This window comes from Cucurbita pepo, chromosome LG01 (assembly GCF_002806865.2).
Source record: "Cucurbita pepo subsp. pepo cultivar mu-cu-16 chromosome LG01, ASM280686v2, whole genome shotgun sequence".
In the NCBI taxonomy this organism is placed as follows: Eukaryota; Viridiplantae; Streptophyta; class Magnoliopsida; order Cucurbitales; family Cucurbitaceae; genus Cucurbita; species Cucurbita pepo.
In genome coordinates, this window is record NC_036638.1 from 20846195 (window position 1) to 20863508 (window position 17314).

Sequence of the window (17314 nt, forward strand, 5' to 3'; positions counted from 1 at the left end):
TTAAAAATAATAATTAAATTCTTATATATTAAATTATTATGTTGGGGACAGACTGGGTCCCACAGAATGGAGGGGTGATTTCGGTTTGAGCAAATCTAATACGACGTCGTTTAATGTATTCAACTGAACTCCTTTTATCCAAAGCCTTCCTTAGAAGAGACGGGTCACAACAAGCAACTCAACACGTCCGAGTCACCTCCCGCCATCGACTCGCTCCCCCATCTTCTCCGTCGCTACCGCCGGGTGATCATTTTTCACGTAATTTTAGCATGCCCCATCATCGTAACTTTTCGATTCCAAGCCATCCTTGTTGTTTTTGGACCAACAAAATCAACCCAATTTACTCGATTCTGTTCTGTAGGTCTCGGATTTCTCTCATCAAGGATTAATCTGGTTCGATTATTTGATGATCGCTCGTTTCTTATGCCTTTTTGTTACTCGGGATTCTTTAATTAAGCGATTTTTCTTTTCTTATTGTTTTAATTTCACTTGTTTAACTGTCATCGAAGCTTATGGGGCTGTAGAATTGTCGTGTCTGTCTGATTCTGTTTATAGATTCATGTTCTCGCCTCATTTAATTATCTCTGGGAGTTTAATGGAAATGTGGAGAATTGAGAATTTGGATGAAAAATGTTCAAAACTGATCTGGTTCGATCGACCGGTAGTTCTGATTTCTTACTCGAGCATTAGCATTTGAGTAGAGACCTCAATCTTTTGATATAAGATGGATGGATGTATGTACTTGAGTTTGAATGCAGTGATCTTACAGTCTTTTTGGTGTTAATGGGATGCCCAGGTGATCAGCTGATGAATGATTGTGGCTGATGGATTGAATTTGATAACAATTAATTGGGATTGCTATGCTCTTCCTGTTGAACTGCATATGTATTGGAAGAACTTCAAACTCTTTTAAATTACTCATGATTTTGTTTGTCATATGAGTGGTTTATTGGTTAGCCATTGTCATTACATCTTTACATTGACAAAGCTTTGGCTATTATGACTCTTTGATTCTTCAAGCTTCAGTTCTTATGTCATTTGTTCAAGGAGTCGCGGGAATCATTATGTTTCTTTCTATTAAGATACTGGAGCATTTTTCTTGATGTGTTCTGCAGATTATTGTCAGGAGTTCATTAGATTTTTCATTATGTAGATTCACATTTCTCTGACTTGAACTAGCTGTCACAACTACATCGGACATGAGTTTTGTTTTCCGTGGAACACGAGTTCCAGACATAGAAAATGGTCTCCCTGGATTTATACCTGAGCGGCGTGCAATGGTATGCTCGATATTTGAACAACTTTACGTTTTCAATACCAATGCTCAGAAATTTTTGTTTAAAATCTATTTTCTTTCTGCTCCCAAACAGCGTGTTCATGCAGCACGTCCTGTTAACTCGAACTCACTTGCCTTTCTTGTCACAGGTACCATTTCACCTATATTCATGACTGATTTCTGTTTCATGTGATCATTTTGATCTGTTGCTTTGGTTTTACTCCTTGACTTTGTTTCAGTTCTTCTGTTATTCATGATATTGAACTCTCACCAGATGTCACCAAACTTTCTGGTAAATTTCGGTTCCCACACTGTGATTGTTTAGTAGTTTTTAACCCTTGATGCAAATATTTACATTTTCTTCTTCTGAAAATGCATATTTAGCTCTGGCTTGTGCTTGGTGTGTTTTTAATGGCTACAACATTAAGGATGTACGCGACTTGTCAACAACTTCAGGCTCAAGCCCAAGCTAGAGCTATGGCAGCTAGTGGTCTTCTGGGTCACACTGAATTGAGGTTGCATATGCCACCATCAATAGCACTTGCAACTAGAGGGCGTTTACAAGGGCTAAGGCTTCAACTTGCTCTGCTTGATAGGGAATTTGATGATTTAGGTGTGGTTCAAATCTATACAATGCAGTTTCTTAGCTTAGAATTAGTCAAACATGGCCACTATTCTTTGATATTCTTCTAGTGTACCGAGGTGAGATCCCATGTTGGTTGGAGAGGGGAACGAAATATTTCTTATAAAAGGTGTGGAAACCTCTCCATAGCAGATGCGTTTTAAAACCTTGAGGAGAAGTCCGAATTGGGAAAACCCAAAGGAGACAATATGGGCTAGCGAGTAGTGTGTCAAAGCCAGACACCGTGTAGTGTGCCAGTAAGGACACTGGGCCCCCAAGGTGAGTGGATTGTGAGATCCCACATCAGTTAGAGAGAGAAACGAAGCATTCCTTATAAAAAGTGTGGAAACCTCTTCCTAATAGATGCATTTTAAAACCTTGAGGGGAAGACCGAAAGAGAAAGCCCAAAGAGGACAATATTGGCTAGCGATGGGATTGGGCTGTTACAAATGGTATCAGAGCACCGGGTAGTGTACCAGCAAGGACGTTGGGCCCCAAGGTGGGTGGATTGTGAGATCCTACATTAGTTGGAGAGGAGAACGAAACATTCCTTATAAAAAGTGTGAAAACCTCTCCCTAGTAGACACATTTTAAAACCTTGAGGGGAAGCTCGAAAGGAAAAGTCCAAAGAAGACAATATTTGTTAGCGGTGGGCTTGGGCTGTTACAATCGATTCAGACTCTTTTCTATTGTGTTGATTAGTAAGGAAGCAAAGTTTCCTATATATTCTTGTCTATGATACTGTCTTAACATATCATTTTTCTTCAGACTATGAAACTTTGAGAGCTTTGGATTCTGACAATGTTCCAACAACACCGTCAATGAGCGAGGAACAAATAAATGCTCTTCCTGTCCATAAATACAAGGTTTCTGGTCCTCAAAGGTAATCTGTAATTAATTAGTGCATCTTATCTGTTATACTCTAGCTTATGCCCAAAAAACTGAAATTAAGTTTTCTTTAAATTATGGGCAGCGACCCTGCTGCGAATCAACAGGCTTCATCTTCAGAATCCAATGAGGTATCCACCAAATTACTCGTTTTGTAATGCAGAACACACAAAGAAGGCCTAAACTTCGTAGTGTTCTTGATTCTTATCATCAATTTTCAAGTACGTTTTATTCTTTTGCAGAAGAGACCAGATTCAGTCAATGCCGTTGGCGGTACCAAGTCCTTACAGGATGAACTTACATGCAGTGTTTGCTTAGAGCAAGTAAATGTTGGTGAACTCATACGCAGTTTGCCATGTTTGCATCAGGTTTATCTCTCTGTCTCTCTCTTTGCCTACTCTTGGACGAACACGACTCTCCACAATGGTATGATATTGTCCACTTTGAGCATAAGCTCTCATGGCTTTACTTTGGGCTTCCCCGAAAGGCCTCGTACCAATGGAGAGAGTATTATTTGATTATAAACTCATGATCATTCTCTAAATCATTTCCTAAATTAGCCGATGTGAGACTTTCATCATCCAACACCTACTCTTCTGAATAAATAATCGCAGATATTTCATATTGGAAGTAGATGTGTGAGATTCTACATTGGTTGGGGAGGAGAACGAAACATTCTTTATAAGGGTGTAGAAACCTCTACCTAGTAGACGCGTTTTAAAAACCTTTAGGAGAAGTCCAAAGAGGACAATATGGGTTTGGGTCATTACAAAATGGACTTTTGTTCTCATTAGCTGGTCGTTTCCTTTCATTTTAGCATTCGAAGCCTCTCTTCCCTTTAATCTCGATACATGAATTCAATGTTGTAGTTCCATGCGAACTGCATAGATCCGTGGCTGGGGCAGCAGGGAACATGTCCTGTTTGCAAATTCAGAGCGGTGCCCGCGTGGTCGGAGCAGGGGCAAGGGGAAACCGATGCTTATATGGTTTAATTATATGAACCGACGTGGTGTATTTAGGTAGTGTCTGAGCTTGTGAGTGAGCAGAATTTTGTTGTTGCATAATCATCCATGTATTATTCCAACCCCTATTAGCAAGTACTTGTTACCTCTACAACTTATTCCAGGTATTATTATTACTTTATCTCTCCAAAAAAAAAAATAAATAAATATATATATATATATATCGTCGAAAGTGGGACCCATCCACTACATTCAAGACCACCGTCAACTTTTTGTACCCTTAATCTCCTCCTCCCACGTCATTCCATCCCAATCAATAAATATAGTTTTATTTACCATCTTATTGGTAGAATTTCAACGGTTACTAATAAATTTAATAAATTACCATTTCATATAATTGTTTTTTTAAAGATATTTTATTTTAATATGAAACAATACATTTATCAAAATTCTTATTATCTCTTCCATATTGGTATCTTTTAATTTATTTGGGTTTAGCCGGTAACATTCTTTTTTTTAAAAAAAGAATTCAACATATTTTCTGGCGTTCTCTAAAACATTTCTCTTGAATGTCATCCGATGTTTGAGTATCTGAGTCAGTATAGTGGTTAATTTGTAATAAATAGCATAGTGGTTAATTTGTAATAAATAGCGGACAAATAACTATTGTAACAAATAGTAAGGGATAAATAAATGCATTTTTACGTAATAAATATATTTTTAAAATTGAGATACTAAATAAAGAAAAAAAATTGTGTACACGAATTAAAAATAAACTTAATTTAACAAAATATTAAAAAGTGTGAATACCAATAAGGAAATTCTCAAAACTTATTAAAAAGAAAAAAAAAAATCAGATATTTGTATATAAATATTAAAAAGAAAAAAGAAAAAAGAAAAAAAAAAAGCGTTTATAAAAAAGGAAAGGCAGTTTTGGATGAGGTGGCATTGTTTGGGTGGAAGGGAAGGGAAGAAGACGAAGAGGTGGAATGTTCGTTTTATGAGGATTTACCAGTAACCACCCTCCGATAAGCCACCAAAAGCGGCAGCCCTTTCTCTTTCCCATCAAACCATTAACAGAACGCAACACAACACAACACAATTTTCCTTCTTCTATACCTTCTCCTTTCCTTCCATTCCAGAGCCAACGCAGGGCCCGACCACGAGATCTGACCCTGCCCTGCTCGCCTCTGTTCTCCTCCCTATAGCATGAATGACTGAACCCACTCGCCGGCACAATCATTTTCCTTCGCTAATTCCATATATGACCCCGCCTCCGCCATGAAAGATCGGAGGAAACGCAATGTCGTTTCTTGGATCGCCATCTTCTGGTGCACCCTCCTCGTTCTCCCCTTCCTCCTTTTCATCACTTTTCGTCTCTTCTCCGGTGGTATGTTTTTTGATTTCCATTTTCATCCCCCCATTGCTCTAACTAATCTCTTTTTTTAGATTTCTGCCTGATCTAATCGGAATTTGAATCTGTCATTGTTGGGAACTCTGANATGTAAAATGTGTAACAGATACCTTTCAACCAGAGCTGGTTCACACGCGGCACACTCCGGTGAATAGCGCCGTTTCCGATGATTCCTCTGTTAATTTACGGTATTCCCTTCAGGAAACGGTGACCCTACCCGATCAAGCTCTCGTTTTCATCAACCACCCACGAACTGTTCGACCATTTGCCATAAGGGATATCGCCTGCATTTATTTCTCCGGGAACTCGTCGGTGCCCCACAAGCGGCGGCGGCGGCCGATCGGCTTGGATAATGAGGAGAGTCTTCAAAAGCAAATAGTCCGGTGCCCACTCCCCCCTCGCGGGTCTAGAGTTTCAATTAAAGTGAGATCCAAGTCCCATCTCCGAGGTGGGGAGTCGCACCGGTGGGACTCTCTTGCGTATGAAGCACTAATGGACCGAGACAACACCACCATTGTCTTTGTGAAAGGCCTCAATCTACGCCCTGAACGACTCACCAACGCATCGAAATTCGAGTGTGTTTTTGGGTGGGATTTTCGGAAGGTCAAGTTTCTGCTAAGGTCCGAGGTCATGTCGCTTGCCCAAGAAGTTGCGCGCTGTAGAACACCAATTAGTTTGCACGGCAATCCCAATAGAATCCATGATGCAATTAAAGTCTCCATTAGAATTAAAGGCGGCGGAATTTTGAAATCAGTAGCCCGCCCATTGCCCTTATCAGAATCCTCCGCACCACCCCCCCGGAAGCCCCACGAGATGTGCATATGCACAATGCTGCGAAACCAAGCACAGTTTCTTAAAGAATGGATCATTTACCACGCCCATCTCGGCGTCAGCCGCTGGTTCATCTACGACAACAACAGCGACGACGACATAGAAGACGCAATTGCATCAATCTCCAGTGTCAAACACAATATTTCCCGATATATCTGGCCCTGGATTAAGACCCAGGAATCTGGTTTTGCACATTGTGCTTTACGGGCTCGTGATTCTTGCAATTGGGTCGGATTCATTGATGTTGACGAGTTTTTCTACTTGCCAAGTGGTTTGTCTCTACTGGACGTGCTCACAAACCAAGCCAAAAACACCACGGTTGGGGAGATTCGCGTGTCCTGCCACAGCTTCGGGCCATCGGGGCTGAAACGGAAGCCGCCACAGGGCGTGACGGCTGGGTACACGTGCAGGAAAGCGGTGCCGGAGCGGCACAAGAGCATAGTGAACCCGGAGGTTTTGAACTCCACATTGATCAACGTGGTGCATCATTTCCACTTGAGAGATGGGTTTCAGTATGTGAATTTGGATCGGAGTGAGATGGTCATAAACCATTACAAGTACCAAGTTTGGGAAGTGTTTAAGGAGAAGTTTTACAGGCGTGTGGCGACGTATGTGGCGGATTGGCAGGATCAGCAGAACGTGGGGTCGAAGGACAGGGCACCAGGGCTGGGGACTAAGGCAGTAGAACCAGAGGACTGGTCGAGCCGGTTCTGTGAGGTCAATGACACTGGGGTAAGGGACCTGGTGCTGGACACGTTGACCGATTCAAAAACCCATCTTTTGCCTTGGCAAGAAGAGCCCAGTCGAGGAAGGAGGAGGGTCAGGAAGAAGAGGAAGCACAAGGGATTCTTATGAGTCTTATAGACTTTTAATTTGAACATGTGTAGTGGTTTCCTTTTTTGTGTTTTTTTTTTGTTTTTGAATCATATAATAATGTATTTTGGTTAGGGGTGATAATTGATTGATAGATAAAGTCATTCTTTCTCCTATTATGTCTTCTGTATATATATATATTTTTTTTTGTACTTCGGCTACTACCATTCGTGACAATTTGTAAGATTCCATATCGGTTTATTAGGGGAATGGCTAAGGGTGTGGAAACGCCTCCCCTAGTATATGCCTAACTATACTAGAAACCTCTCCCTAATAGTGTGAGGCTAATGGGTGTCCCTAATAAATGAGTCTCCCTAATAGTGTGAGGCTAATGGGTGTCCCTAATAAATAAGTTTTAAAATTGTTATGTTGAAAGGATGGAAACCCCTTCTTAATAGACGCGTAATACCTAATTTGGTGGGGTTGGCCTATTACACAATATCCTTAGAATCTCATACATAGTCCACATGTTTTTGATAAATAAATATTGTAACAAAAAAAAAAAAAGTGATTTAAAAAGAATTTAGAAATGTAAACAAGATGATTTAGGTTGATTATTGGTTGGAGTGAACTTTAAGTAAAAGGTGTGGGGGTGAAAATTGATGCACATTTAAAAGAGGGAGAGATTCATAATCTCCTCCATGAGTGAATCAGCCACCGCCAAACAAGGCATCCAAAGCGCTTCCCAAACATTAAGGTCTTAATAAACCACAATTTCGAAAAATATTGTTAAAAATATGGCTCTTTCAGTTCATGTGGCAGAAATAATCTATGTTTTTTGACCAAATTTTTAAGAATATATTGTTTAAATGGACAGAAAAAGAAAACCCATGAACTATAATTTTGAAAAGGAAAAAGAAAAGGTAAAAAAAATTAAAGAAAATAAAGGAGAAAATTTTTTGAGGTTGAAATTGGAAGGATAGTATGAAGGGAAAGTGAGGAAGAAAGGGTATTATCAAAAACTGTTGTTTTGCTAAACAAAGCATTGGAACAACGATCTTGAAATCCCAAACACAGCAGCAGCCATGGATTGCTGTTCTCTAACCTAACCTTTTTGCTACTCACTGGGTTGGGTCTCAATCTCCTTCTCTTCCCCTCTTCTTTATCCCTCGCCTTCTATCTATACGTCTCTCTGCTCTTTCTTTCACGCCTTGAATCCGCATCCATCTCTTCTATACCTCTGTAATTCCAATTCCCCACCTCTTTTTTATTTTACTTCCGGCTTCCCACTTTTTTTGTTTCCCCCTGTTCTTACATCATCTCTTCCTATTTTGATTTCGAATCTATTTTGAATGCGACTCAGTTTTCTCATCCTGTTGCCTTTTGGGAATTTTGCAGGCTGCTTTTGCTGGAGATTGATGTGGGTCAATAGATCATGCCCAGATCTTGTTCTCTCTTGATCCACTTGCTTATCTTGTTGACCTTAATGAACTCAAGGGGAATAGAGGCGGGGGAGAGAGACGAATAGAGTGAGGTCATTATTCACTGCCCTTTTCTTTTTTTGTGTTGTTGAAGATGGAAGTCGTTTGTTCTTGTGATTCTACTTTTAATGATCTTGTTCTTCTTTTAATTTGATTGTTCTCTGCATCTGCCCATCTGGGTTTGTTGATATAACCCCATATGAGCAAATCTGCTGTTGTGTTCTTGGTGGAAGAATAGCCATTGTTTTCTTCTTCTAAGGTTTCATAATTGAAGTGCTAAATGGGTTTAGTTTCTTAATTAGGAGGTTTCCCCCATTTGATTGCAGGCTAAACGCTACTGGGATTGTTATTGAAATGGTATTAGATCCTTTGCTGACTACATTTGGGAAGTTCTTGTTTTGTTGTAGGTTGTTCATTGTTCCATGTAAAAGAAGCTGTATTTGCTTGGAAGAAATTAGAGAATTAGTGAGTGTTTCGAAGTGAAAAAGGAAAATCTTTTGTTTTTCCATTGAAGTCATGATTAAACAAATACTTAATAGGCTTCCACGAAAACCATCGAAGTCAACCGAGCATCGTGAAGGAGCTGGGACGATTATCTCTTCTTCTAATGCTTCTACAAGTTCAAGGAGCCACGATTTAGCAGCTAACAACCACGCCAACGCTGGAACTGGATCTTTTTCTGGCCCGAATTCTGCTTTGAGTATTGGACAAAATCATGGCAGTAAGGCATCTCAAGGGCTCAATTCAAAGTCAAATGGTAACTCCCAAGCTACTTATGAGGCACTACCAGGTTTCAAAGATGTTCCGAATTCGGAGAAGCAGGGTTTGTTCATTAAGAAGCTGAACATGTGTTGTGTGGTGTTTGACTTCACCGACCCGTCAAAGAACCTCAAGGAAAAGGATATCAAACGACAGACACTAATAGAGCTTGTTGATTATGTTGCATCTGTCAATGGAAAGCTGTCAGAAAATGTTATACAAGAAATTGTGAAGATGGTGTCGTCAAATTTATTTCGAACGCCTACCATCCCATCACGAGATAACAAAGCTTTAGAAGCATTTGATCTCGAAGAAGAGGAGCCTTCAATGGACCCTGCTTGGCCACACTTACAAGTTGTATATGAGTTTCTGCTCAGGTTTGTGGCATCACCTGAAACAGATGCAAAGTTGGCAAAGAGGTACATTGATCACTCTTTTGTTCTAAGACTGTTGGATCTTTTTGATTCTGAGGACCCCAGAGAGAGGGATTATTTGAAAACAGTTCTGCACCGCATCTATGGGAAATTTATGGTTCATAGACCATTCATCAGGAAATCAATCAACAATATTTTCTATCGGTTTATTTTCGAAACCGAGAAGCATAACGGGATTGCTGAGCTTTTAGAGATCTTGGGCAGTATAATCAATGGATTTGCTCTTCCTCTAAAAGAAGAGCATAAACTCTTTCTCGTTCGAGCACTTATTCCTCTTCACAAACCGAAATGCATACCCATGTATCATCAGCAGTTATCGTACTGTATAACACAATTTGTAGAGAAAGATTGCAAGCTTGCTGATACAATCATAAGGGGCTTACTAAAATATTGGCCAATTACCAACAGCTCTAAGGAGGTGATGTTCTTAGGTGAACTTGAAGAGGTTTTAGAAGCGACTCAGCCTGCCGAGTTTCAGCGTTGCATGGTACCGTTGTTTCGACAGATTGGACGTTGCTTGAGCAGTTCACATTTTCAGGTAGACTGTATGACTGAGTTCTTTTTCGTTTTCTTTTCGCTCAATTTCCTTGCTTTCCCTCTTTTTAAGCTTAACATTGGTTCCTGAATTAACACGTTTCTACACTGGTAAGTAGATTGAAAAGGCATTAAGTGCTCCAAATTTGATGCTACTTATTCTTAGTTCCATGGCAAGTTTGATTTTTTGAGATAAGAAACAATAATTCCATGGCAGGTTTGGTTTAAGGTTAACTTCGATAGTGTTTTTCCTACAATTATAATGATCACTCTTTGTACATCCCAAGTCCAACGCTAGCAGATATTGTCCTCTTTGGGCTTTCCCTTTTGGGCTCCCCTCAAGGTTTTTAAAACGCGTATAAAAAATGTTTCGTTCCCCTCTCCAACCGTTGTGGGATCTAACAATCCACCCCCCTTTGGGGCCCAGCGTCCCCGCTGGCACTCATTCCCCTCTCTAATCGATGGGGGATCTCACAATCCACCCCCTTCAGGGCCCAGCATCCTCGCTAGCGCTTGTTTATCTCCAATCGATGTGGGATCTCACAATCCACCCCCTCGGGGCCCAACGTCCTATTGGCACACTGCCTGTCTGACTTTGATACCATTTGTAACAGCCAAAGCTCACCGCTAGCAAATATTGTCCTCTTTGGCCTTTCTCTTTCGGGCTTCCCCTCAAAGTTTTTAAAATGTGGGGAAAGGTTTCCACACCCTTATAAAGAATGCTTCGTTCCATTCTCCAACCGATGTGAGATCTCACAATCCACCCTCCTTCGGGTCCCAACGTCCTCGCTGGGCTCGTTCCTCTCTCCAATCAATGTGGGATTTCATAGTATCCAATAGTTCATATTAGATTTTGTTATTTCAATAGTAATCTTAGGTTGGCTGATTTAGCTAGATCTTACTTGAACAAGATCTATTCTATAGGTTGTACAACTTTAACTATTGATCTTTCATATTTAGTATTTTTCTTTTAATTTCTAAGTTTGGTAATTGAACTGTGAGATCATAGCGAGCTCGTAACTTTAGGTTCTGAGTTCTGAGTTCTGAGTTCATATTATACGACTTTAATTATTGTTCTTTCGTATTTAGTATATTTATTTCTTTAACTATTGTTCTTTCGTAACCTGCCCGACCCTTGTTTGTTTGCTTTCATTCGGGCAACACCGGAGAACAATAGCTCGTTGGAGCTTAGTTCTTTTTCCTCCTAAAAGGCTGGAGCTTAGGCAGAAAGGTGCCTTGTGTGCACCTGGGCCAAGTCGCTTTAGGTGCAATTGTTGGCAAATGTTTTGGTAACCTGTGAATCTAGAGATGTAACCTTTGCTAGATTAGTGAAATATCCTTGTGGGCTCACGAGTACTATGAGATCCCATATCTATTGGAGAGAGGAACGAGTGCCAGCGAGGACGTTGGGCTCCAAAGGGAAGTGGATTGTGAGATCCCATGTTGATTGGAGAGAGAAACGATTGTTAACGAGGACGTTGGGCCTCGAAGGGGGGTGGATTGTAAGATCCCACGTCGGTTAGAAAGGAAAACGAATCATTCTTCTGCTAGTGGTGGGTTAAATTAGTGTTCTTGATTTTGTATGTGACCGTACCAAGTTTATGTTGTTCATTTTCAGGTGGCTGAAAGGACTCTATTTTTATGGAACAATACTCAAATTGAGAACCTAATCAAACAGAACCGCAAAGTCATTTTGCCGATTATATTTCCTGGGCTGGAGAGAAATTCAAGAAATCACTGGAACCAGGCTGTACAAAACTTGACACAAAACGTCCGCAAGATCTTCTCGGATGCTGACCCGGAGCTGTTCGAGGAATGTTTGCTCAAATTTCAAGAAGAGACACAGGAGAAGGATGTGAAATCGAGGCGTGAGGCCAAGTGGAAACGCTTAGAAGAGATTGGTGCGGCGAATGGTGCGAGTAACGAAGCAGTCCTCATCTCTACCAAAGGAGGGTTACGAGCAGCAACTGGGTAGGTAAGAGGAGATGTTGACATGGGCGTTCAGCAGATTTGATATTGCAATTGGTATGTGAGCATAAAAGGTAATCTAATCACCTCACCATGTGATTAAAAGCAGCTGCAGCAGCTAAATTCATGGTCCCATTTTGAACAAATTGGATTGGATTGGATGGCTTTGTGGTGCATTGGAGAAAAGTTGAGATCATCACTGCTGCTATGCATTTCATTGAAGAAGCTGAAATTTCTATTTTTCATGCATTTTCTCTGTGTATATGTGATTAGGAGAGAAGGATTCGGGTCGACCGAGTCCCGGGGTAGGGTTGGGAAATTCCTGTTTTGTTGTTGAATGGGTGAAAAGCAAGAACAAAGTTCAATTTTTCATAATTGTGCTCATCAGTATCTGGATGATGGCCTTTGTAGTTTCCTGCTTCTTCTGTAATTGAAGTTATTGTTCTCTTGTTTTTTCTCTCTGTTTATCTCTGGATTTCAATTTGTTTCAGCAAAGGGTATGCTTGCACGAAGGTACCGTGTCTGTTAGGGAGAGGTTTTCATATCCTTATAAAGAATATTTCATATCGCTCGATGTTTTGACTCCAATACTATTTGTAACAACTCAAACTTAGGTGCTTGGTTTAAACTTACTTTCATAGAGATGGTCTGTTTTGATTTATAATGTATAGTTGTCAGCTTCACAGTATTTAAAACGCGTCTGTCAAAGAGAGGTTTTTACATCCTTATAAGCAATGCTCGTTTAATCGAGGTGGGATCTCTGTGCCATGAAATATCAAAAGCAAAACCACCCGAACTTATCTTCGGAGTGGAGGATAATATCAAGTTCTGTGACTCATAACCATTTTATCTATTTAAATTAATTTTTATAGATTCTTGAATATTAAGAAGGATAAATAGAATGATAAATAGAAGTGAGATTGAGAGTGCAACCAACCTAGGTGGGATCAAAGCCCGAGTGGGATATAAAGTTTTCATTAATGTTCAAGAACGTTTAAATAGAATCAATTAATACATAAAAATAAGAAAAATAGGAAAATATAACTAAATCTGAAGAATAAAATAAGGAAAATATGAATAAATCTTTATAATAAGATAAAATATACGGCTAATCAAATAAAAAAATATTAACTTCCCTAAGATATATTCCTGACTAATTATTAGAATATACTTCTATGAGATATATTCTCGAAGATATATTCTCTGATTAATTATTAGAATATACTTCTCTCAGATATATTCTGTGACTAATTATTATAATATATTCTAATGATTCCTAAGATATATTTTATGACTAATTATTAGAATATACTTTTTATAGATATATTTTATGACTAATTATTAGAATATAATTTTCTAAGATATATTCTCTGACTAATTATTATAATATATTATAACGACTGTTGAGTCGGAGTGCATAGAACAGTTCGTGGAAAGAAAAAAAAAAAAAATATATATATATATATATATTCTTTTTGGTTAATTATTGTATTTTGTGAGTTTTGGGCCGTATGTGTTAATAAGGGAGCCCAATCCGGGCCCAGCTCAGAAGCTGGAATTCAAAGGTGTGGTAGGCACGTGTGAAGCAACTTGCGGAAGGGGGTGGCCAGCTAGGAATTCTGATTCCCCTCGAGAGTGCCCGCATCAACCAGCAAGAAACGGGAGCGAAACCTGAAGAAAAAGGGAAGTATTTATATGAGACTCGCCTCTCTTCTTCCTTTCCAAATTAGTGTTCTTTGCTCATGGTTTGGGATGATTCTTACTCTCTAGCACTTAAGAGAAGGCGGTTTACCTACAACCACATCAACTCCATGGCTGACGAATCAGCTAAGGTCTTTTCTCCAATTCTTTCTCTACACCCACAAATTACCTTTCTCAATTCGCTTTCTTGCCTCTTTCTTCTCTCTCTCTCTTCCAGTCGCTTACACTTCGCTCTGATTGTAATAGCCCTATGCTTGATCCAGTGATTTGATATTGTTGATTGGGAATTCTGGGTATTCTTTAGATTTGTATTTTTGTCTTTCTATTCTACTAGCATCGTGTTTTTCTGTTCTTTTCCTTCTTTTTACTCTATGATTGTGGACATACTGGCCTTTCCCCCTTTCTTAAACTGGGTTTCCATTGTTTTTTTAAATGGAGGGTGAGGAGAAGGATCATGCTCGTGGTGCTTAAACGAATTATATTGATAAGATTTTTATGGGTAACCTTCTTGGATTATTTGGTGTACACACTCATTGTCTGGTAATAAGCTATAATTTTGTTCTCATATATGGCGATCTCTGGTGTAAATCTGTAATGGTTCTGCAAACTTGGTCCATTTGAATGATATCTGCTGCTGTTGGTATAGAATGCTCACTATTTTTTATCCCCACCGGGGATTTTTGACGTTAGGCCAAGCTCCTGGGTGCGAAAGAAAAATTTGGGCGAGAGATCCGAGTGTTTGAAACATTGCCACCGTCTTCATCAAGTGATGAATTGCCCAACACTGGTACAAATTAATTTAAGCTTGCATCCTTGGATGGCTCTGGACATAGTTTACAGACAAATGGATTTTAGATCATCCTTGCAAGTATAACTCATTCTATATGTGCCCTTATTCTTTTTAGGAGGAGAGACAGATGACTTTTATGAGTTTACAGCAGAAGACTACTACCGAGTATTAGCAAGCCGAAAGGATGGTAATTTGTGATTATTTTCATTACTTCAGCAGTAGTAATTGAAGCGCACAATTTTCTTTTGGTTCCTAAGATTTGCTGCATACAATGCTTTGATGCTTGTCACTTTTTCCCTTGATATTGCTGGCATTATCATTTAGGAGGAGTATTTTTCGTAGGTAATAGACAATTTGAAACATGTTACTTCAACAATTTCTTAGTTGATCTTTATTCTTATTTCGTTAACTCCAAAAATCCCAACGATTATCTGGGAAGATTGTATGAATGTGAGATCCCACGTCTTGGAAAGGGAAACAAAGCATTCTTTATAAGGGTGTGGAAACCTCTCCCTAGTAGACGTGTTTTAAAACCTTGAGGGGAAAGTCCAAAGAGGATAACATCTATTAGCGGTGGGCTTGGGCTTGGGCTGTTACAAATGGTATCAGAGCCAGACATTGGGCGGTATGTCAACGAAGATGCTGGGTCCCTAAGGGGGGTGGATTGTGAGATCTCACATCGGTTGGAGAGGGGAATGAAACATTTCTTATAAGAGTGGAAACCTCTCCCTAGTAGACGCGTTTTAAAACCTTGAGGGGAAGTCCTTGAAGGGAAAACCGAAAGAGGATAATATTTACTAGCGGTGGGCTTGGGCTGTTACAATAAATATGGATACTTGACAAGTTGGCATCCTTTAGGAGTTTCATGCATGCGCAACACACATGTATGTATGTATGTATATATGTATGTAGGTGACACATTGTTTCTGCTAACACATATACCTTTATAGAAATAGTAATGCTCTATGTTTCCATCCCGGCAGAGAAATATTTAAAAACACGGAAAATCAGAGAGGCAGAAGAGGCAGCTCGCAAGTCAAGGATAACAAAGGTGCTACCAAGACTTTATAGCTAAACTTCTCCTCGATAACCTGTTGTTTTTTCTTACAGCATTGGTATGCTTAGCAGATTACAACTTCTAACCTGACCATCCTGCTGCAGGTTAGTGTTCGGGTTCGCTTTCCTGACAATCACACATTAGAGGCAACTTTCCATCCATCCGAAACAATGCAGGCCTTGGTTGATCTTCTTACCAAAGTAGTTGCTCAGCCAGAACTACCATTTTATATTTGTATGTCTAAAGAACTCAGATCAATCTGATATTCACCTATTTTCTGTTGTTTCTTTGAAGAGTTCTTAAGAGTTGATTCATCATTACCTAACATTGCAGATACCGCGCCTCCCAAGAAACAGATAAAAGATTTGACACAGGATTTTTATTCTGCTGGCTTTGTTCCTGGTGCAATTGTTTACTTTTCGTACGATCAACCTGAAGGTTTGGAATACAAAATTCACCCTGCTTATTTGAAGTTTTTGTGGCTTGACTAAGTACTGTATGCGCTTTAGTTTTCAAAACTGGATTTACTTATTCATATGGTATTCAACATATTTTGGCTCGACTGTGGTATTCAATATTATATCATCTTGGATTATTGAATTCTAATTCTTAGTCTGTCTATTTCTTGTACTTTTTATAGTTCGTTAGGAATCTTCCCTCTCATTTTACTGGATGTGAGAAAACGGCCAGTGGATGATTCTAAACTTTTAAACGAAAACGTTCTATGTAATTCAGATACCTGTTCCAAATTAAGTTTGAATATGTATTAACTTATTCTTCATTTGTTTCATGTTTTCTATATGCGACATCCTGCTATATAGAGTTTCTTAGATATATACATATGCATATATGCGTTTATAGAGCTTCTTATATGATGGAGATCTAATTTTGATATCCATATCATGCATTTATTTTCTTTTTAGCTTATGATTTCAGACAAGTGTCTTCTTATCTCAACTCTTTATATACGGAAATGATATCATGATGAGGTCAAATGTGCATTTCTGGTTCTAATATCTTTTACTTGAGATTGCTTTGAACTGTGATGCAATGCAACTGGTTCTCAGAATTATTATGTTGAACACAGGCGAGGCAGTTGGTTCAGTGGCTTACCTTAATGAGGAGGCCATGTCTTTGAAAGGTATCGAAATCGCGAGCGAAGAAGACGAGCCTGTATTGGCTGTTGCGGAGCCTGAAACAGCACCCCCTCCCCCTGTTTCTGACCCTGTTGTCAAGGAAACCAAGCCTACTAATAAGAAAGCTGTCAAACCCAAGTGGCTGAAAATGTAAAGACTGCTGCTGCTGCTGCGTGGTGAAAACTGCTCATGAGTAAACTAGATTTTGTGTTCGTTGTGTTTGAACTTGTTAGTACCCTCTTATTTTTATGTTTAATGGTGATCATAGATTCTCTTCAACCTTCATTTTCTTTTTTTTTTTTCTTGGTTCTATGCTTTTATGTTGCAAATGTTTCATATAGACAAACAAATATTTTAAATCTTACGAGATATTTGTGTGGATCAATCTAACGAAGATTTAAGTCGCTCTTTGTGAGATTTCTTAGGAGGGTGGGAAAACCTCTTTTGTGTTTTATAAACCTTGAGGAGAAGCTTGAAAGGGAAAACCTAAAAAGAACAATATTTGCTAATGGTGGGCTTGGGTTGCTACAAATGATATTAGAGCCAGACATCGGGTGATTTGTCAGTGCGGAGACTGGGCTCTGAAGGGGGGTGATTTGTCAGTGCGGAGACTCGACTCTGAAGGGGGTGGGGGGTGGGGCTCTGAAG

The 17314-nt window shown here is 39.5% G+C and overlaps 4 protein-coding genes across 12 annotated transcripts; all 4 read left to right on the forward strand.

Annotated features, from left to right (window-relative positions):
- Nucleotides 1-43: 43 nt before the first annotated feature.
- Nucleotides 44-3928, forward strand: LOC111800802 (E3 ubiquitin-protein ligase SDIR1-like). Of its 6 annotated transcripts, XM_023684674.1 has the most exons (10): nt 44-258; nt 362-393; nt 1154-1280; nt 1371-1425; nt 1516-1568; nt 1661-1889; nt 2667-2781; nt 2872-2917; nt 3029-3154; nt 3604-3927. In XM_023684674.1, exons 3-10 carry the CDS (start codon nt 1200-1202, stop codon nt 3784-3786), a joined length of 888 nt encoding a protein of 295 aa, XP_023540442.1. In that variant the 5' UTR covers nt 44-258; nt 362-393; nt 1154-1199; the 3' UTR covers nt 3787-3927. The 6 variants fall into 6 exon arrangements, with proteins under 6 accessions (XP_023540442.1, XP_023540459.1, XP_023540426.1 ...); XM_023684691.1 differs by lacking the exon at nt 362-393 and having other exon boundaries at nt 44-243; XM_023684665.1 differs by lacking the exon at nt 362-393 and having other exon boundaries at nt 45-357.
- Nucleotides 3929-4705: 777 nt separating this feature from the next.
- Nucleotides 4706-6982, forward strand: LOC111806445 (glycosyltransferase family 92 protein RCOM_0530710-like). The gene is made up of 2 exons (XM_023691763.1): nt 4706-5138; nt 5269-6982. Exons 1-2 carry the CDS (start codon nt 5030-5032, stop codon nt 6846-6848), a joined length of 1689 nt encoding a protein of 562 aa, XP_023547531.1. The 5' UTR covers nt 4706-5029; the 3' UTR covers nt 6849-6982.
- A 788-nt stretch (nt 6983-7770) lies between these two features.
- On the forward strand, nt 7771-12439 carry LOC111800012 (serine/threonine protein phosphatase 2A 57 kDa regulatory subunit B' theta isoform-like). Of its 2 annotated transcripts, none has more exons than XM_023683589.1 (4): nt 7771-8048; nt 8205-8340; nt 8695-10018; nt 11633-12439. In XM_023683589.1, exons 3-4 carry the CDS (start codon nt 8804-8806, stop codon nt 11987-11989), a joined length of 1572 nt encoding a protein of 523 aa, XP_023539357.1. In that variant the 5' UTR covers nt 7771-8048; nt 8205-8340; nt 8695-8803; the 3' UTR covers nt 11990-12439. The 2 variants fall into 2 exon arrangements, with proteins under 2 accessions (XP_023539357.1, XP_023539365.1); XM_023683597.1 differs by having other exon boundaries at nt 7771-7934.
- A 1168-nt stretch (nt 12440-13607) lies between these two features.
- On the forward strand, nt 13608-17051 carry LOC111778136 (plant UBX domain-containing protein 1). Of its 3 annotated transcripts, XM_023657821.1 has the most exons (8): nt 13846-13976; nt 14122-14182; nt 14374-14470; nt 14589-14660; nt 15457-15524; nt 15635-15764; nt 15864-15968; nt 16618-17051. In XM_023657821.1, the coding sequence occupies exons 2-8, from the start codon at nt 14138-14140 to the stop codon at nt 16818-16820; spliced, it is 720 nt and encodes a 239-aa protein (XP_023513589.1). In that variant the 5' UTR covers nt 13846-13976; nt 14122-14137; the 3' UTR covers nt 16821-17051. The 3 variants fall into 3 exon arrangements, with proteins under 3 accessions (XP_023513573.1, XP_023513589.1, XP_023513581.1); XM_023657805.1 differs by lacking the exons at nt 13846-13976; nt 14122-14182 and adding an exon at nt 13608-13814; XM_023657813.1 differs by having other exon boundaries at nt 13846-14182.
- Nucleotides 17052-17314: the final 263 nt, after the last annotated feature.

Excerpts from the sequence above, each read along its gene's own strand:
- LOC111800802 (XM_023684658.1), top strand. The coding sequence starts at position 1,200 with ATGAGTTTTGTTTTCCGTGGAACACGAGTTCCAGACATAGAAAATGGT. Across the intron at positions 1,569-1,660 it reads AGATGTCACCAAACTTTCTG|CTCTGGCTTGTGCTTGGTGT; the intron begins GTAAATTTCGGT and ends ATGCATATTTAG. Across the intron at positions 2,918-3,028 it reads CATCTTCAGAATCCAATGAG|AAGAGACCAGATTCAGTCAA; the intron begins GTATCCACCAAA and ends ATTCTTTTGCAG.
- LOC111806445 (XM_023691763.1), top strand. The coding sequence starts at position 5,030 with ATGAAAGATCGGAGGAAACGCAATGTCGTTTCTTGGATCGCCATCTTC. Across the intron at positions 5,139-5,268 it reads TTTTCGTCTCTTCTCCGGTG|ATACCTTTCAACCAGAGCTG; the intron begins GTATGTTTTTTG and ends AATGTGTAACAG.
- LOC111800012 (XM_023683589.1), top strand. The coding sequence starts at position 8,804 with ATGATTAAACAAATACTTAATAGGCTTCCACGAAAACCATCGAAGTCA. Across the intron at positions 10,019-11,632 it reads TGAGCAGTTCACATTTTCAG|GTGGCTGAAAGGACTCTATT; the intron begins GTAGACTGTATG and ends GTTCATTTTCAG.
- LOC111778136 (XM_023657805.1), top strand. The coding sequence starts at position 13,725 with ATGGTTTGGGATGATTCTTACTCTCTAGCACTTAAGAGAAGGCGGTTT. Across the intron at positions 14,471-14,588 it reads TGATGAATTGCCCAACACTG|GAGGAGAGACAGATGACTTT; the intron begins GTACAAATTAAT and ends TATTCTTTTTAG. Across the intron at positions 15,525-15,634 it reads GCAAGTCAAGGATAACAAAG|GTTAGTGTTCGGGTTCGCTT; the intron begins GTGCTACCAAGA and ends ATCCTGCTGCAG.